Here is a 20,691-nt window from a genome sequence, read left to right on the forward strand (position 1 = left end):
CATGGACAGAGGAGCCTGGCGGGCTACAGTCCATGGGGTCACAAAGGGTAGGACGTGACTGTGAGACTACCACTTCCACTTCAAAGGCCCCATAATCAGTTTTTAAAAACTCAAAGACATTGTCACATGCAATTTTTTAATAGCCACCTGTCCTTAGAGCCTACACTACAAGGCAAGAATGTTTACAATCTATTGTGGGAGAGGTTTTCTGTTTCCCACTTGGGTGAGTTGAAAATGAAATCATCTATTAGTCTGAAACAAGCAGAAGGGCCATCGTGACCACATGGAGTAGACTTTTTTCTTTGGACCCTGGAGCAAGCTGGAATCAAGACTGCCAGGAAAAATATCAATAACCTCAGATATGCAGATGACACTACCCTTATGGCAGAAAGTGAAGAACTAAAGAGCCTTTTGATGAAAGTGAAGGAGGAAAGTGAAAAAGTTGGCTTAAAACTCAACACTCAAAAAACTAAGATCATGGCATCCATTCCCATCACTTCATGGCAAACAGATGGGGAAACAATGGAAACAGATTTTATTTTCTTGCGCTCCAAAATCACTGCAGGTGGTGACTGCAGCCATGAAATTAAAAGACATTTGCTTCTTGGAAGAAAAGCTATGCCCAACCTAGACAACATTAAAAAGCAGAGACATTACTTTGCCAACAAAGGTCCATCTAGTCAAAGTTATGGTTTTTCCAGTAGTCATGTATAGATGTGAGAGCTGGACTATAAAGAAAGCTGAGCACCAAAGAATTGATGCTTTTGAACTGTGGTGTTGGAGAAGACTCTCGAGAGTCCCTTGGACTGCAAGGAGATCCAACCAGTCCATTCTAAAGGAGATCAGTCCTGAATATTCATTGGAGGGACTGATATTGAAGCTGAAACTCCAATATTTTGGCCACTGATGCAAAGAACGACTCATTTGTAAAGACCCTGTTGCTGGGAAAGATTGAAGGCAGGAGGAGAAGGGGACAGAGGATGAGATGGTTGGATGGCATCACTGACTTGATGGGCTTGAGTTTGAGCAAGCTCCAGGAGTTTGTGATGGACAGGGAAGCCTGGCATGCTGCAGTACATGGGATCACAAAGAGTTGGACATGACTGAGCGATTGAACTGAACTGAACTGGAGCACCAGTGTATAGGATCTTAATAACACATGTAATTAATCATACTGTTAAAAATGGAGATTTCACATATGTTAGTTTGCTAGAGCTGCCATGACAGACTCCCACAGACCGAGGGGCTTAAATTAAACACAGTGCTGGAGGCGGGAAGTCCAGGATCAGGTGTGGGCGCTGCTGGCTCCTTCTAGGGCTGTGCGGTGAGAGTCTGTGCCAGGCTCTCTCCTCAGCTCGCGGGTGACTGCCTTCTCCCCGTGTTCCTGTCTGTGGTCTTCCCCGTGTGTGTCTCTCTCTGTGTTCGAATTTCCCTTTTTCATAAGGACACCAGTTATATTGGATTAGGGTCACCCAGATGACCTCGTTTTAATTGATCACCTCTGTAAAGACACTATCGCCAAATAAGGTACCCTTCTGAGGACACTGACATAATGAATTGGGGTTGGGGGCACACTCTCAACCCGTAATAGACCCCTGTATACTCAATTTCCTTTTGCCACCACCAGCCTCAAGCCCAGCTGCCCCTATTGTACTTTTCTGTATAGCACATTCTTCTTAATAGTCTCAACTTTTTCTGAGGCTTCATGTGTTGAGGGTGAATTTCAGTCAAATGATTTAAGTACCATTTGTGAGTAGAGGATAATGTCCATTTACAAATGATGAATTTGTGTTGTAAATTCAGGGCCTCCCTGGTGGCTCAGACAGTAAAGAATCCACCTACAACACAAGAAACCTGGGTTCAGTCACTGGGTCGGGAAGATCCCCTGGGAAGGAAATGGCAGCCCACTTCTGTTTTCTTGACTGAGAAATCCCATGGGCAGAGGAGCCTGGCGGGCCACAGTCCATGGGGTTGCAGAGAGTCAGATGTGACTGAGTAAACTCAACACCATTCTACAATAGGATTCTAAAAACCAGTGTAATAATAGCAAATGAAGCAACTGACAAACAACTAATCTCAAAAATATACAAGCAACTTCTGCAGCTCAATTCCAGAAAAATAAATGACCCAATCAAAAAATGGGCCAAAGAACTAAATAGACATTTCTCCAAAGAAGACATACGGATGGCTAACAAACACATGAAAAGATGCTCAACATCACTCATTATTAGAGAAATGCAAATCAAAACCACAATGAGGTACCACTTCACACCAGTCAGAATGTCTATGATCCAAAAATCTGCAAGCAATAAATGCTGGAGAGGGTGTGGAGAAAAGGGAACCCTCCTACACTGTTGGTGGGAATGCAAACTAGTACAGCCACTTTGGAGAACAGTGTGGAGATTCCTTAAAAAATTGCAAATAGAACTACCTTATGACCCAGCAATCCCACTTCTGGGCATACACACCGAGGAAACCAGAATTGAAAGAGACACATGTACCCCAATGTTCATCGCAGCACTGTTTATAATAGCCAGGACATGGAAACAACCTAGATGTCCATCAGCAGATGAATGGATAAGAAAGCTGTGGTACATATACGCAATGGAGTATTACTCAGCTGTTAAAAAGAATTCATTTGAATCAGTTCTGATGAGATGGATGAAACTGGAGCCGATTATACAGAGTGAAGTAAGCCAGAAAGAAAAACACCAATACAGTATACTAACACATATATATGGAATTTAGGAAGATGGCAATGACGACCTTGTATGCAAGACAGCAAAAAAGACACAGATGTGTATAACGGACTTTTGGACTCTTAGGGAGAGGGAGAGGGTGGGATGATTTGGGAGAATGGCATTGTAACATGTATACTATCATATAAGAATCTAATCGCCAGTCTATGTCCAACGCAGGATACAGCATGCTTGGGGCTGGTACATGGTGATGACCCAGAGAGATGTTATGGGGAGGGAGGTGGGAGGAGGGTTCATGTTTGGGAACGCATATACACCCGTGCTGGATTCATGTCAATGTATGGCAAAACCTATACAGTATTGTAAAGTAAAAAAAATAAAAAAATAAAAAGGTAAAAAAAAAAAAACAAAAAACAAAAACCAGTGTATACAGTGACAGTATACCTCAAATGATTACACATCTTCCGGAAGAGCTAGCATAATTTAGTGGTTAGAAGAACAGACAGCTAAACCGCCTGGGTTATCATTCTCCCATTTACCACCTAGCTGACCCTGAGAAAATTACTGAAATCTCTCTTGGAGTTTTCTCGTCTGAAGATGTAGATATTAGGTACCTACTTCATAGAGTTATGTGAATTTAAAAGGCTAATCCATGTAAGGAATACAAGGGAGAGCGCCTGGCACACAGTGAGTGCTCAATAAATGTTTGACACTGTTATTCCTAGGGTGGCTGCTTTGCAGGAAGACACTCATTTGAGTAAATTAGGCCTGGTGTGTTTGTTAAAACATTATGTGTTAATTTGTGGAGACAATGTGTGTTTCCAGGGTACCGCATAATTTGATCTGAGAGAGCAGTTTACTTGTCATTAACCATATGCAGGCTTCAAAGAAATGTGGGGATTCATTTTAATCACTGAAGTACATGTAACTCATATTTATAAACATTTAACTCCTCTAATTTGGTGGTTTTCAATTTGTATTCCTGCTCCTGGAATCATGATTTGGGGACCCCTGGAAGATCCCCTGGGAGAGGAAATGGCAACCCACTCCAGGATTCTTGCCTGGAGAATCCCATGGACAGAGGAGCCTGGTGGGCTACAGTCCATGGGGCTGCAGAGCTAGACGTGACTGAGTGAGTGACAGGCCTGGGTGACGGTGGTAATATTCAGTGTGCAGGTCCGTGTGACCTCATCTGTACCCCAGGCCAGACATCCCACCTCAGTCAGAGTAGATCCCCTATTATCTATTGTATATATGACTATTCTGAGTAAAAGTTCATTTGAAAGAGCTCTACTACTAAAAATAGCTTGAAAATCACTCACGTGGGGTATAGATGATTTATATTCTTCTGCCCCCCATTGCTTCCATTCTGTGTGTACCCCAGGGATGCAACTAATGCTAATATTAGCCTGAGCGAAACATAATTAGGGAGGTGAATCTACTGTGAAAAGTAATATAGCATAAATTAAATAAATTAAATATAAATCAAATCAAATATAAAACAATGCATTCAATTATCTGCCTCTCTGCCTCCCTGCTTTAACATCAGTATTTGAGAGGAGACTAATCTTCTTTCTGGGACTGGGCCAAGACCCATGAACATGTCAAACCCTGGAAGGATGGTGCTTGACCTGCTGGGCACGAGCTAAAGGCACTGACATTTTGGTCAGCTAAATTCTGTCTTAATTGTTGATACATGAACTAGTCTGTATGTGGCTGGGAAAACCTATTTATAAGATAATATTATTATTACTTTTAATTAATTCATTTAAAAAATTGATTATACAATGCATTAGTTTCAGGGGTACAGCAGAGTGACCCAGTTATGTATGTATATATGACTTCCCAGGTGGTGCTAGTGGTAAAGAACCCTCCTGCAAACACAGAAGATGTAAGAGATGCAGGTTTGATCCTGGGTTGGGAGGATCCCCGTAGGAGGGCACGGCAACCGACTCCAGTATTCTTGCCTGGAGAATCCTGTGGACAGAGGGGCCTGGTGGGCTACAGTCCACAGGGTTGCAAAGGGTCAGACATGACTGAATGAGGTGCACACACATTCACGCATATAGCTAAGCTAAGTCACTTCAGTTGTGTCTGACTCTGTGCGACCCCATAGACGGCAGCCCACCAGGCTCCCCCGTCCCTGGGATTCTCCAGGCAAGAACACTGGAGTGGGTTGCCATTTCCTTCTCCATGAAAATATTCCATAAATGAATTTCAGTAACTCTTAAAACATTCCACAAAATTTCCTAAGAACCTGTGAGAGTATGATACCTGGCAATCCTCTCTAAAACAGTTCACCCATCTGCTACATTACTGCTGGTGATCTGAAATGTGCATGCTTACACGTTTATCCTTTTTCAAATCCTTTTCCCGTGTATTGAGATGCTGAGTATAGTTCGCGATGCTATACAGTAGGTCCTTGTTTGTCTATTTTATATACACTAGTGTGTATGTGTTAATCCCAAATCCATAGCTGGCCCTTCCTCCCCGTCTTTCTCCGTTGGTTGTCACGTGTGTGTGTTCTCAGTCGTGTCTGACTCTTTGTGGCTCCTTTGTACTTTTCTCCCATAGATAACAGTGATGGCAGTGATAACTGATGACAGTGGTGACAGTGATAAAACAGTGATGGCAGTGATAACTGATGACAGTGATGCCCGTGATAAAACAGTGATGGCAGTGATGGCAGTGGTAACTGATGGCAGTGATGGCAGTGATGGCAGTGATGGCAGCGATGGCAGTGATGGAAATCAAGTCTGAGAGTTCGTTTCATTCATTCACTTGGTCATTCTGTAGATATTGACTGAGTCCCCACCTGTAAGCTCCAGGAATTACCTTGCACACCAAGGACACAGGAATGGACACACGAGGATGCAGGCAGTTGCTCCAGTTGTGGAACTCTTATTCCAAAGAGGGGAGAAAGAAATTACATGAGTAAATAAATATGTCAAGATGCATAGTGCTAAGGAGAAAAAAAGAAGCAGGGAAAAGCCTAAAGAGCAGAGAATTCTATCTTAGATACTTTAAATATATGTGTCTTCTCTCTGCTGCACCTCCCTGCTAAACCCAGAAGATGCTCGGAACATATGAGTGAATTATTAACCCAAATAGATTATATTGGGTCACCTGACTGTGAGACTACCCTGGATAGACCGGCCTTCTTGAAAGGTGCTTGTAGGAATGTAATTTGATATTTTGCTGCCAGAAACACATCTGAGTTGTTCAGTCTGCCAGTGGATGTGCTTATGGGAATGCTAACAGATTGAAATCTGTTAGCATTGAAATACTAGCCTAGGTAGAGTGTGATTAGGGAGGGAAAACTCAGCTTCCTGAGTGAGTGAGTGAGTGAGTTAGTGAAGCCGCTCAGTTGTGTCCAACTCTTTGCAACCCCGTGGACTGTAGCCCACCAGGCTCCTCTGTCCATGGGATTCTCCAGGCAAGAATACTGGAGTGGGTTGCCATTTCCTTCTCCAGTCAAACAGAACCAATTTGGGATCTTCTTTCCTACTGTTCTTCTTCAGCCGTTGGGCTGATAGAAGCTTCACTGTTTTGCCATCTTATAAACACGTGGTAGGACTGAGCATTTTACTAAGACCAATGTCCTCTTTTCAATTCTTCTAGCCTCCAGGAAAGGATAAAGTCCCTCAGCTTGTCACTTAAAGAAATCACTGCTAAGGTAAGTACCTTTCTATGCCCACTTTCTAAAGAAGTTGCTGAAGTTTTCTTTTGATATAATTTCATGTCACAGATCACCTGGGCTCTGGACAAAATATAAACTTGGCAAAACCATTCTACAGGCTAAGTGATGGGCCAGCCCACGAGCCAGGGCCGAGGGCGGCTCCTCTGGTGGATGTTCTGGCTGTGGTCCCCAGGCATCGACGGGCTTGGCCTTCGGGGAGGGAAACACGATTACAGCTGTGCAGAATCAAATGTCTTTGCTTAAAAAGCCTTCTAGGATGGGTGTAATCTGACAGGTTGAGTACATTCCCTTCCTGAAGAGCTGGGTTCAGGTTTTCACAAACAGATGGAAATGGTACAGTAGGTGCTTGTTTTTTTTTTTTTTTAATAAGTTGACTTTGAAATCATTTTGCCTATCTTACCTACCATTTATACTTCATATCAGCACCTTGCTTTGCATAGAGATAGAGGACTCAACATTATTCCCTGGGAGCACATAGTCAATTCACGTAAATAGTCAGTGTGCAGCTAGTGAGGATAACCACAGTTTACGAAACAAAACCCTCCTCCACAGAGATAGTTACTCCCCACCAAGTTATCCTATGAAGCAGGATCAATTACCCTGTAAATTATCATTAGAGGGGAGGCAGGGAGAGAGCTAGGTCTGAACCATTAATGATTTGTGTTGGGTCTGGGAACCAGGGTGGTTATAACATGGTTGAAATAAGTAAAGGTCAGGATTCTGAGCAGGGAGCAAAGCAGCCAGGAGTCCACTGGCCTGGAGGGAAGATCTTGTTCTCTGTCCCCAGGGCGGAGAGCAGGAAGACCGTGGGGGGTTTGTAGACCCCAGCAGAGCCAAGACAGTGGATGTATTCTTGGCAAAAAATGTCCATAGTGGCTCTGGTCCTTTTCCTGGTTTTTGTGTCTCGTCCACTTTTGAAAAAAATTTTATATGATTTTGCTAAAAACTGCACAACAGCAGTTTGATGGGCAGTTCTGCTCTGCACCGAAAAAGAGCTTCCTGTGAGACTGAGCCTCGGACCCCAGAACGCTCGAAGTCCAGCTGCCCTGCCTTCCCAAAGAACCACCGCAGAGTGCTCACCCAGAGCAGGAGGGCGGGATGAGACTCAGGCGGCCGTGTGGGGACCTGAATCCACATGCAGAACTTGGGAAAGAGCTTTATTTCAGGCTCCCAGGCTGTGTGGCTGATGCCTTGTCTCCTGCCCAACTGGAGACACTGGAGCCAGTGCCAACACTGGCTTGGTTTACCGGTTCTGTTATAGGAGGCAAGAGCGGATGCTCGACAGCACACCTGGATTTCCGCCTTAACCGTGACGGTGATGTCCCCATGGACATTCCTGTCCCACGCACTCTGTGACCTCCAGGGCAGCCACTGGGGAGCTGAGGTGGGGCCAAAGCTTCCTGGATGGGGAGGTGGTAGAAGCACCTCTTGCACTTCCTACTAGAAATTATGCCGTTTATAAGTACATCCTAATTTCTGTGTAGAATTAAAACGTGAAAGGACTCTTGGGTTTGGGTTTATTGGGCATCAGACAAACACACATACTGTGTGTGTAACACGAATGAGTCTGGATCCCAACAGGGAGGGTGTCGGTGTGCCTAATCTGTAACACAGATGGTGTTTGTGCGTGTGCGTTTTCTACGACATCTTATCTCATGTACGCACACAGGTACACATCTGTGCACGGCACTGGGGTTCGCTGGTCGCCTCCAGCTGCTATGATTTGCCCAAAGGCCAAAAGCCTTTTGCTTTATTTGTATCTTTTCTCTAAAACATTCACACAAAAAATTGCAATTCCCATGCTTTTCCATCAAATTAGCAAATGCATGCCTACGATTTTAAAATGTAAATGGAAAAGCTCTATTTGATAATGAGTTCCTTAGGGTCTAAGTTTATTTGGGAATAAAAAAGGAGATGCAGGTTTTCTGGGTCATGCACGCCTGCAGGCATGTGTGTTTGTGTGTATAGGTGGGTGTGCATATGTGCACATACATGAATGTGTGTGTGTATCAGGCCATATATTAGTCTATAGAGAATTAAAACTGCTCAGTCGCACACAACAACTTTCTCTCTACTCTGAACTTGATTGACTGGTGACCTTGAAGTAAAAGTCACAGCTTGGCCCAGCCTTCTTTCTTCGGTGTATTAGACGCAATAATCTGATATTCTTTCAACTCCTTTCTCAAAGAGAGCTGGCACCTCCCTTCCACTCAGTACATTTTTTGACTCTTATGGGTTACCCAAACCAAAGGTAATTAGGGGATAAAGGAGTTGGAAGAAAGTGTTGGAAATAAATGGGGTATCTGGAGGTTGGTAGATATTAGATTACATTCAGCAGTGCCGGAAAGAATGTACGTTGCAATTTAATAAGAAGATTTAGAGGTTGTTTTATATTAATAGTGACAGCTCGCTCAATAAAAGAGAAACTGACCCAATTGTGGTTAAGAGAGACTGTGAGCTAAAATCAGAAATGCTGGACGTACCCGGATGAGGTGCAACAATCATGAACGGGGTGATGGAGTGGACAGAAATGTCCTGGGACCTCTGGTGACACGCTTTTGACCAAGGGGAGGGCATGTTCCTGTCATCAGCATGGGGCCCATGAGACTGCTTGGGTGGATGTAACAGCAGCTTCCTTTACCTTCTGGTCCCGCCCCTGGGACGAATCTCAGGGCCACTGAGAGGGTGTCTCCAAATTGATGGCTTTGGACAGTGGTTGCTCAGCTCTGCTGGTGCGAGCTTTGGGGTAGAAGCCTTTACACTGTCCCTTCATTCAGAGATTTTTATGAAGAGATTTATAAGAAGAGTTTTATAAAGCGATTTGGGAGATTACAGCTGCTTAATGGAAAGGAACAAGCTTAAGGCCATGGGGGCGAAGGCGTACTGTTTTAGGCAGGGTGGGCGAGGTCTGTGTTGATTTTAGAAAGAATCTCTGTTGAAGTCTGAGGTCAGCAAAGCACTTCAAGGTGATAATGTCTAGCAGGAGCTGGAAACTTCTGGGGAGATTAAATTTTATGTTTTCTCTGGGCTCTGTGAACCCACCTGGGTTTTTATTTCTTGAATGGAATGTTGGGTTTTTGGTGAGGAAAGAAAGGTGCTTCTAAGTAACATCCTTTGTGGATTCCCCAGATGTCTTCACATATGTATTCATTGTTATTCAACTGTGCTCTCTGCGCTCGCTGAACTGGAGGTTTTTTTAGGTAGTTCATTAATCTCAGTATAGGTAGCAATTGAATACAAGGTTTTTGCTCTAAATAAAAGAAACAAAATGTCATGTTTTAGCTTCAAACAAATACAAAATAGCCTAAGACATCTGGAAAAACAAACAGATTTAAGATTTTTGCTATATTTTAAAGATCAAGAAAGATGTAGGAAGTGAAATGCTAAAACCTGCAAACTTTCCTGAGATCTACTTGTCTATTTTTCAAATCTGGCTTCCCAGCAAGTATTTACCCTCAAGTTTTATTAGACAGCGTCCACTAGGGACTCTCTGCCCTTGATCGCAACATCTGTGCACCGTTCTTTCCTGCCTACTATGTGCCAGACACAGAATGAAATCCCCACTCCCATAGCGTGTGTCCTCCCCAGAGAGGCAAGAGGAAAATGAAGGAGAATGGCAGCAGTGTGTCAGCTGGAGAGGGCATTATGGACAGACAACCTGCAGGGGCAGGTGGAGGGGAGGAAGGGCTGGGGGGTGCTTATGTTCTGTGGGTGATCCACACGGCCCTTCCTCCCAAGGCAAACCCTGTGGGCTATGCCACCAGGGACAAGCCAAGCCACTCAGAGGAGGATGCCAGCATGCAGAGGCCCTGGGGAGGGAGCAGGGAGAGGGCTCCAGTTATTTACTTGTGGTTGTATCCACTTGTGCGAGCTCATCTCAGTTTCTTCCCTCCCTCTTCCCTGCTCCCTCCCTCCTCCCTGCTCCCTCCTCCCTCCCTGCTCTTTCCCTCCTCCCTCCCTCCTCCCTCCCTCCTCCCTGCTCCCTCCTCCCTGCTCCCTCCTCCCTGCTCCCTCCTCCCTGCTCCCTTCTCCCTCCCTGCTCTTTCCCTCCTCCCTGCTCCCTCCTCTCTCCCTGCTCTTTCTCTCCTCCCTCCCTCCTCCATGCTCTCTCCTGTCTCCCTCCTCTCTCCCTGTTCTCTCCCTCCTCTCCTCCCTCCCTCCTCCCTCCCTGTTCTCTCCCTCCTCTCCTCCCTCCCTCCTCCCTCTCTGTTCACTCCTCCCTCCTCTCCCTCTCTCCTCCCTCCCTGCTCTCTTCCTCCTTTCCCTCCCTCCTTCCTCTCCCTCCTCCCTGCCTCCTCCCTCCCTGCTCTTTCCCTCCTCCCTCCCTCCTCCCTGCTCTCTCCCTTCTCCCTCCTCCCTCCCTGGTCTCTCCCTTCTCCCTCCTCCCTCCCTGGTCTCACCCTCCTCTCCCTCCCTCTCTCCTCCCTCCTCCCTCCCTGCTCTCTCCTCCCTTCTCTCCCTCTCTCCTCCCTCCCTGCTCTCTCCCTCTTCCCTCTCTCCTCCCTGCTTCTCCCTGCTCCCTCCTCCCTCCTCTCTCTCCCTCCTCCATGTCCCTCCTCCCCTCCCTCCTCCCTTCTCCCTCCTGGTCTCTCTCCTCTCTCTCCTCCCTCCTCCCTCCCTCCCTCCTCCCTGCCCCTCCCTCCTCCCCTCCCTCCTCCCTCTCTCCCTCCTCTCTCTCCTCTCTCTCCTCCCTCCTCTCTTCTCTCCCTCCTCCCTCCTCTCCTCCTCCTCCCTCCTTCCCTCCCTCCCTCTCTTCTTTCTTCCTTCCATCCTTCCTTCCTTTATGTGTTGCTTGTTTTTTAAGAAATTGCCTGCGGTTATTCTGTATTGCCCCTTTACCACTTACAAACCTGGGAATCTGGCTGGTGCTCTGTTGCCCTCTGATCTTTACCTGAGTAAATGCTGAGTCATGGCTGCCTCTCTCTTTCTAGGTGTGTATGAGTGAAAGACTCTGCAGTGCCCTGAGAAAGAAGGTTAATGATATTGAAACCCAACTGCCAGCACTGTTTGAAGCCAAAATGCTTGCCATCTCAGGTACCTGGGACAGAGGGGACGTGGAGATAGCTGGAGTGAGTGAAGACAAACGCCGCACCCCTTTCTCATCCTGGATTGACATTCGTCCTGTGCCTGAACGTTGTGTAGCATTCTACCTGTCACTTGACAACTCAGAGCCTTCCCAGGGAGTCTCACTGAAACTCATGGAATAGATGGGCAGCGTGGCTTCTTTATAAGGGATGGGTTGCTATTTTTTACTTGCTAAGTCGGGTCCAACTCTTGTGACCCCATAGACTGTAGCCTGCAGGCTCCTCTGTACATGGGATTTTCCAGGCAAGAATACTGGAGTGGATTACTGTGTCTTTCTCCAGAGGATCTTCCCGACTCAGGGATTGAACCTGCATCTCCTGCATTGCAGGCGGAGGTTTTACCACTGAGCCACCGGGGTACTCCTATAAGGGATGCATCAGTTCAGCTCAGTTGCTCAGTCATGTCCGACTCTTTGCGACCCCATGAATCGCAGCACGCCAGGCCTCCCTGTCCATCGCCAACTCCCAGAGTTCACTCAGGCTCATGTCCATCGAGTCAGTGATGCCATCCAACCATCTCATCCTCTGTTGTCCCCTTCTCCTCCTGCCCCCTATCCCTCCCAGCATCAAAGTCTTTTCCAACGAGTCAACTCTTCACATGAGGTGGCCAAAGTACTGGAGTTTCAGCTTTAGCATCATTCCTTCCATAGAACACCCAGGGCTGATCTCCTTCAGAATGGACTGGTTGGATCTCCTTGCAGTCCAAGGGACTCTCAAGAGTCTTCTCCAACACCACAGTTCAAAAGCATCTATTCTTTGGCACTCAGCCTTCTTCACAGTCCAACTCTCACATCCATACATGACCACAGGAAAAACCATAGCCTTGACTAGACAGATGGACCTTAGTCGGCAAAGTAATGTCTCTGCTTTTGAATATGCTATCTACGTTGGTCATAACTTTTCTTCCAAGGAGTAAGCGTCTTTTAATTTCATGGCTGCAATCACCATCTGCAATGATTTTGGAGCCCAAGAAAATAAAGTCTGACACTGTTTCCACTGTTTCTCTGTCTATTTCCCATGAAGTGATGGGACCAGATGCCATGATCTTCGTTTTCTGAATGTTGAGCTTTAAGCCACCTTTTTCACTCTTCACTTTCACTTTCATCAAGAGGCTTTTAGCTCCTCTTCACTTTCTGCCATAAGGGTGGTGTCATCTGCATATCTGAGGTTATTGATATTTCTCCCAGCAATCTTGATTCCAGCTTGTGTTTCTTCCAGTCCAGCGTTTCTCATGATGTACTCTGCATATAAGTTAAATAAGCAGGGTGACAATATACAGCCTTGACGGACTCCTTTTCCTATTTGGAACCAGTCTGTTGTTCCATGTCCAGTTCTAAGTGTGGCTTCCTGACCTGCATCACAGATTTCTCAAGAGGCAGGTCAGGTAGTCTGGTATTCCCATCTCTTTCAGAATTTTCCACAGTTTATTGTGATCCACACAGTCAAAGGCTTTGGCATAGTCAATAAAGCAGAAATAGATGTTTTTCTGGAACTCTCTTGCTTCTTCCATGATCCAGCGTATGTTGGCAATTTGATCTCTGGTTCCTCTGCCTTTTCTAAAACCAGCTTGAACATCAGGAACTTCACGGTTCACATATTGTTGAAGCCTGGCTTGGAGAATTTTGAGCGTTACTTTACTAGCGTGTGAGATGAGTGCAATTGTTCGGTAGTTTGAGCATTCTTTGGCATTGCCTTTCTTTGGGATTGGAATGAAAACTGACCTTTTCCAGTCCTGTGGCCACTGCTGAGTTTTCCAAATTTGTTGGCATATTGAATGCAGCACTTTCACAGCATCATCTTTCAGGATTTGAAATAGCTCAACTGGAATTCCATCACCTCCACTAGCTTTGTTCGTAGTGATGCTTTCTAAGGCCCACTTGACTTCACATTCCAGGATGTCTGGCTCTAGGTGAGTGATCACACCATTGTGATTATCCAGGTCGTGAAGATCTTTTTTGTACAGTTCTCCTGTGTATTCTTGCCACCTCTTCTTAATATCTTCTGCTTCTGTTAGGTCCATACCATTTCTGTCCTTTATTGAGCCCATCTTTGCATGAAATGTTCCCTTGGTATCTCTAATTTTCTTGAAGAGATGTCTACTCTTTCCCATTCTGTTGTTTTCCTCTATTTCTTTGCATTGATCGCAGAAGAAGGCTTTCTTATCTCTTCTTGCTATTCTTTGGAACTGTGCATTCAGATGCTTATATCTTATAGGACTCTTAAAAATGCAGGAGCACACATTATATTAAATAGCTATTTGTGTAGTTTGCATTTCCAGTTTCTGTTTCAGAGTTTAGAGATGAGATGTACTCTGGATGCCATGTAATTCTAGCCAGGGTTTCTACAGATGTATGTATCTGGAGATGCTTAGTGAGGGTGTGATCAACCGCTTCCTGTAGGGGAAAGAGTGGTAACAGGAGACAAACTAATGTATTCAGAGTAACAACCTAGTCATAGATAAGAGATTTCTGGAGGATTTTCAGTGGATCATTATCCTTCCTTAATTTGGTAGTTATAAAGGGATATACTTTTCCATTAATCAGTAGGCTGAAAAGTCGAGTGTCTGAAAATAGGATCTTACTCTATCATTTGAATAGCACTTAAAGAAAAGATTTATTTAATTTATTGGCTGTGGGTCTTTGTTGCTGTCCGTGGGCTTTCTCTAGATGCGCTGTGCAGTTTTCTCGTTGTGGTGGCTTCTTATTGTGGACCATGGGCTGGGTAGTTGTAGCCCACAGGCTTAGTTGCCCCGAGGCATGTGGAATCTTCCTGGACGAGGGATTAAACTGGTGTTCCCTGCATTCTTAACCACTGGACCACCAGGGAAGCCCCTGAACACTGCTTTTGAGCATTCCTCTGCGTTTGTTATTATTTTTCCACATCAGCTCTATCAGGTAGGAGGGAGAAACACTGTGATCCTGAGGAAGAGAGGGAGAGGTTGAGGCCCTGGAACGTGTCCTGTGGTCCAGTTAACCCCATTAACGGCATGCTGCTAGATCAGGGCTAGTGTCCAGGTGTGATGCATGGATTTTTAACCCAGTTATGCAATGACAGCCTGCTTTATAAGTTGAATGAATCCATAGCTCATCAACTCCAGAAGAATCATAAAAATTTAATGAAAAGGTATAATAATTACATGTATGGGTTTTAAATGGCATTTTAAGAAGGAATACAATAATTGGCAGCTTCTGCTCTTCAGATCATTAAACAACTAATGTTGGCAGCTAACGAGCAATTTGGTGCCTGGCGCAGTCACGCGTATTATTTACGGCCCGTAGAACACGCGGGCGCGCGTGTGGGGCTCGGCTCTCGACAGCTTCACATTCCATTTCCTTCGAATTATGGCCCCATTTGCTAAGAGGAAAAAAGATTGAATACAGTCTTGCTTCTGAATTAGGGTTTTTGCCTTTCTTGATCAATGTGTCTTTCTCAGGAATGCAGGTGGATGTGTCTCTATTAAGCCCAGGGGAGGAGATGTATCATTTGGGCAACAGAGAAACCCTCTTTCAAATGTGAATTATCTCCTGTTTAGGATCCCAGGAAAATTCTTAAGATGGTATCTTGCACAGAAGGCCTGAGTTTTCTGTGTAGTTTTTAGATCAGCTGAGAAACTGGTGAGAACTGATTGGATGAGGGGTTCCCCGAGTTAACTGGGGTGGGAACACACCCCCCACGTCCTATTTCCCGGACACTCTTGAGCCCCGTGGTGAACAGCCCTTTCAGTCCATGGACCGCCCTGTGGGTTGGATTGGTGACAGATGATCACCATCAGCTTCTGTGGTGGTGTTGGTTTAGTCACTAAGTCCCACTCTTTGCAACGCTGTGGACTGTAGCCCACCATGCTCCTCTGTCCATGGGATTTTCCCGGCAAGAATACTGGCGCGGACTGACATTTCTTCCAGCGATCTTCCTGACCCAGGGATCAAACCCACGTCTCTTGTATCTCCTGTGCTGGCGGGCAGGTTCTTTACCGCTGAGCCACCAGGGAAGCCCCTTAACTTCTGTACGTGATGCAGTTTCTATTTCCTTCTGAGCTGTGCTTCACAGCAGGGAGGGTCAAGGTGGGAAGAGGTACTCTCTTTAGGATTCTGGCAGGTCTGTTTTTGTATAGTCAGAATAGCAAACCCTCACTCTGTTAGACAAAAGCACAAACATCTCCAAGAGAGGCCTTTCTCTATTTTAGGATCTCTGTGAGGATGCTAGGACAATGCTCAGAGATTCTTAGAAGCCCTACTGAACGAGAGGACCTTATGGGATACCCTTAGGTTCTTAGAGGGCCTTTTGTTGGTCTGAAAGCGTCTAGATCTCCCATCCTGGTTTTGATCAACGGACTGAGGATATCCTCTTGATTTAGGAATCATCTGCCCTCTGCAGACAGGGGGAATAATAAAAATGCATTGGTTAGGTACAACAGCAGCCTGAAATCCTCCTTGATTTATGTGTGTGTGTGTGCTTGCTTAGTTGCTCGGTTGTGTCCCACTCTTTGCAATCCCAGGACTGTAGCCCGCCAAACTCCTCTATCCATGAGATTTCCTAGGCAAGAATGCCATTTCCTTCTTCAGGGGATCTTCCTGACCCAGGGGTTGAGCCCGCGTCTCCTGTATTGGCAGGCAGATCCTGTACCACTGTGTGATTTGGAGGGAAATAGGAACATTCTTAGAAATAAAATTCGTTTTTCTAGGTAATACAAAATATTTGCTTCTCTCTAAAAAGTTCATGGTTTTGATCAATGGCCGGGGGATCTGATAGACTCAGTAAAGGTTTTTCAAAGATGATGTTTATCCAAGGTGGAACTAGAGACCTGCCAAATGAGAAGGAAAGGGTATTGTTGAAACCTTAATAGCAAGGGAGTCAACCACCATCACTTACGCTGTGGCAGAAGCTCCAAGGCAGACAGAGGAGTGGGAAAGCTTTGCAGTGGAAAAAAAAGGAGGTTCCAGCAAGGACTGGAAGCTGTTGGCCTCGGGGAAGCTAGGGGTGAGGTAACTAGAGCAGCCAGTGTGATTGCTTAGGGGAGCATATTTGGCTTTCTCTGATTGGTCCTAAGCTGGAAGCAGGGACAAAGGTTAGGGAAGCTGTTATCAATCAAGTGCTGGCTATGTAGGGCCAGTTGTTACAGAAGCTGTTGTTTAGCTTTGTGGGCTGTGGATAGAGAAAGCATCTGCCTGCCTACAAGTCTGCCTTGCAGCTGGCTGGCCTCCTCTGCTGGTTGCTGTGCTCAGGGCAGTGTTTCCTTGGTGCACTGCTGTAGGCTGGGTTCTGTTCTACGTATGATCTGGCCACTGTCTGTCTGTATACTTTGTCTCTCTCCAGGCAGCTCATTTTCTCAAGCTAGTTGAAGCAGTCTATGTTTTATGTATTAATAAAATCCTGTGTTACAGCGTTCTGTTCCCCGCATCTCCTCTATGCAATATGGCCAAAATGTTTGATGTGCAGAACCAGTCACGGAACTTGGCTCACAGAAGATGTTTTTCAGTGTCTCAGGAAATCATGGTGGCTGGAAGAAAGAAACAAAACCAGCAGAAAATAGCAGATTCTAGCTGAAGGAGCTACCACGGATAGGGGGATGGGTGCAGTTGGCTGGTGCTTGATTGTGGCCTTGACGTTGCTGAGGGCGGTGCCTAGAAGGCAGAGGGTGTGGACTTGAACTTGGAATTCCTCAAAAAATCTGGTGTCACACCAGAGAAGAGATGCAGAATTCTATTAGTTAGGGGTTTATGTTCAACACTGGCTTTCTTTCTTTTTCCCTAGTCAAGTATAGCTCAAATTTGGGTAGGCAGAAGAGGATGGGAAGACAGAGAAGCCTGGCGTGCTGCAGTCCATGGGGTCAGAAAGAGTCGGACACCACTGAGTGAACTGAACTGAACTGAAGAGGATAATTTTAGGAGAATCATCACAAATGGAAACACACTTGGCCCAGCGAGTACCATGCGTGTGCACGTCCCCGTGGGCGGACGTCATTGTGAGGCCTGGGCACTGACCAAGTGAAACAGCCCGTCTGAGCACAGGATTCAACTCGCCTTCTTGTGGTTCCCTCCCTGTGTGAATGACTTGTGGCCGTGTGCTTACCAAGTCCCTTACTGAACTGTATTTGGTAGAATGAGCACCTACCATGAGGTTGGAAGAACCAAGTTCAAGTTAACTAATCTAATGTGACATCTTCAAATTCCAAAGCTTTGTGACATTGGGAGGGTCACTCTCTGGATCTCCGTTTCTTCAACTAGAAAGCAGAGACAATGATTACAAGAGCCCCTTCTTGGATTTTTGGGAAGACTAAAGCAGAAGGCGATGGCGCCCCACTCCAGTACTCTTGCCTGGAAAATCCCATGGATGGAGGAGCCTGGTAGGCTGCAGTCCATGGGGTCACTACGAGTCGGACACGACTGAGCGACTTCACTTTCACTTTTCACTTCATGCATTGGAGAAGGAAATGGTAACCCACTCCAGTGTTCTTGCCTGGAGAATCCCAGGGACAGCGGAGCCTGGTGGGCTGCTATCTATGGGGTCACACAGAGTCAGACATGACTGAAGTGACTTAGCAAAAGGAGAATTTATCTATGAGCTCTATAATCTATGAGACTCAAGTAATGACCTCAGAAAGTAACTTGCAGATATCATGAAGCAGAGAAGAGTAAATATTTGAATTCAGAGACACTCAGGATATAGTTAGAGAGAACAGAATGGATGACATCAGTTTTAGCTTTGGCATACCCCTAGAAGTTTTTAGTTGTGTTATTTGTAGAATAAAATATTTTGACAGGTGCTTTAAAAAAACCTACTTGAAGGCCTATGTGCGGTTCCCTTGGGGCAGAGCAGGTGGGCATGTGTGCAACTTGATGCCCAAGCATATACGCACCCCTAAGATTCCAGGCTTTCCCCATGGCTCGGTGGTAAAAGAACCCACGTGCAGTGCAGGAGGTGCAGGCGATCCAGGTTCGATACCTGGGTTGGGAAAATCCCTTGGAGGAGAGCATGGCAACCCCTTCCAGTATCCTTGCCTGGAGAATCCCATGGACAGAGGAGCCTGGTGGGCTACAGTCCATGGGGTTGCAAAGTCAGACACAGCTTAAGTGACTAAGCACGCAGCACACAGATTCCCCTTGGCTTTAGGGAAGGCCCATCAGGGTAATGGAGACTGGGGTTACTGGGTCACTGATGGAACTTCTTTCAAGGATTAACATTTCTTTTTTTCAATTTTCATCTAAACACTCTGGCCAGTTTCAGCAATCAGAGAGGGCTGCCTCAAGCCAGATTCACCTCCTGGGCTTGGATCTGAAGCCAAAATGCTTATGAAATATTATCGAGGGCACTGTCATGCTTTCTCATGGCATGGGTTTTGATATTGACTGTCTCTTTGGGAATTCACCCTCTTTCTGCGTATATGAAACTTCCACATCACTCTGTATTTTCCCAAGCCTTACCCCTTCAGATCAAGGAAGGTTCCTAATTAGTGATTGCTCTCATGTTTTATTGAGGCCTTGGTCTCTAGAGCTGGTGATGAGTTGCAGGAGGGCCTGATGATGTATTTGCAGGGCCCCTTCCATACTGGCACTCACTCCATCTCTGTAGTCTCTTCCTGTTTGTTTTGAGAGGTCTTGTCTCTGAACTATTCTCGGGAGGAAGTTGCACACTTGGCACCTTCTGCCTGAAGTCTCTGGGGCCCAGTTGGTGCTTACCCCACATTTTATTAACTCTGTAGCCTTGAGAATATGGCCCTGCAGGATGAGAGTGAGGGTGAGGGTTAGGTCTGGGGTATTGGTGGGGGCTCCCTCAGCCCAGGCTGAGAAGGGAACTTGAAGGTGCCGCATGTGCTGGGACTGCGTTGTGCATCGGCAACCACACCTCTGGGGCAGGTCCTTTGGCTTCTTTGGGGCCCTTCTGGGGGTTTCACCAGCAGCGGCCCTCGCTGGCCATTTTTCAGACAGAAGTCATGGATCCAGAAAAGTTTCAATTGTGTTTCCATTTACAGCTCAAAGCTTGTGGAGTCCAGCCTGCTCTGCTTATCAGGACTTTGGTTTTCCTAAGTGGTCTGAACCCACTGGCTTGACTTTGGGGGCTTCCACCAACTTCTTGGCTGCGCTAGGCTCCACCTCAGTCATATGCCTCCCACCAAAGATGAGGCTCTTTGCTTAACCAGGTTCCCATTTCTTCTTTGGAAACCTTGCGTTCTTTTCTGGAGAACCTGCCTGCATCTCCCTTTCTGGAATTATCTCCTTTCCAAGAACCCTTCTAGTGAATATTTGCATATATATATATATATATATATATATATATATATATATATTTCTTAACCATACATCTTATCCCCCCCCTCCTTTTTTTTGATATGTACCATTTTTAAAGTATTTATTGGATTTGTTACAATATTGCTTCTTCTTCTTTTTTTTTTTTAATGTTTTGGTTTTTCAGCCATGAGGCATGTGGGATCTTAACTTCCCACCAGGGACTGAACCCATACCGCCTGCATTGGAAGGTGAAGCTTCAACCACTGGACCACCAGGGAATTCCCCAATTTATCCCCTTTATTCAAGATAATTTCCTGGAGAGCAGGGACTGCGCCTGTTCCTTTCTGTATATGCCCACACAGTGATAGACAATAAATAGTCTCAAAAGATATTTATCCAGTCATGGAATTGGAAATTGGATTTCAGTAACAGAAATGATATTTTTTGGGTATTCAGAATGCCCTAACATGGAAAAAATTTTTGTAACCTTTTCCATATTTATATAATATTGAAATCTGCCTATTAAATAATCAAAATGAAGAAATAAAGAGCACAGTCTATTATTCTGGAGACTTCTGGAGCTGTGTTTGAGTTGGAAACTTGCCCTGCATTTTACTGCTATGGAACCTTCAGCAAGATATTTAATTCTCTAGATTTCACTTTTCTCCACTGTAAAGCAGAGATAACAACATGTATTTTAGTGAACATAAAATGAGCCATTATTTTATATAGTACTAAGAAAGAAAAATTGCTATCAATTAAACAATGATGCAATGCTTTCTGTGGCTTAGACTTTTTATTTTATACTTACTGAAATAGCTCTTTGAGATGTACTTAAGCTTTTGAAAATTCACATATCACTCTTTAAAAAGAAAAATGTAAGGGCAATGAATTGGTTAAGGTTTTTCTAAAATGTTTCATATTCAGACTGAGTGTCCTGATACACAGTTTGACTCAAGTCAAGACTCCTGTTTCTCCATACA

General features: G+C 45.4%; 1 protein-coding gene across 4 annotated transcripts in view; it reads left to right on the forward strand.

The window, feature by feature from the left end:
* Window positions 1-20,691, forward strand: part of DISC1 (DISC1 scaffold protein) — a 434,500-nt gene that overhangs the window by 181,599 nt on the left and 232,210 nt on the right. For 3 of the 4 annotated variants that reach the window (XM_012104955.5, XM_060406817.1, XM_042241165.2), the window contains exons 7-8: window positions 6,321-6,375; window positions 11,331-11,433. In XM_012104955.5, the coding sequence (XP_011960345.4) occupies window positions 6,321-6,375; window positions 11,331-11,433 (158 nt within the window). The remainder of the gene's footprint in view (window positions 1-6,320; window positions 6,376-11,330; window positions 11,434-20,691) is intronic. The other variant, XM_042241166.2, reaches the window with a different exon arrangement.

Source organism: Ovis aries, chromosome 25 (genome assembly GCF_016772045.2).
Source record: "Ovis aries strain OAR_USU_Benz2616 breed Rambouillet chromosome 25, ARS-UI_Ramb_v3.0, whole genome shotgun sequence".
NCBI lineage: Eukaryota > Metazoa > Chordata > Mammalia > Artiodactyla > Bovidae > Ovis > Ovis aries.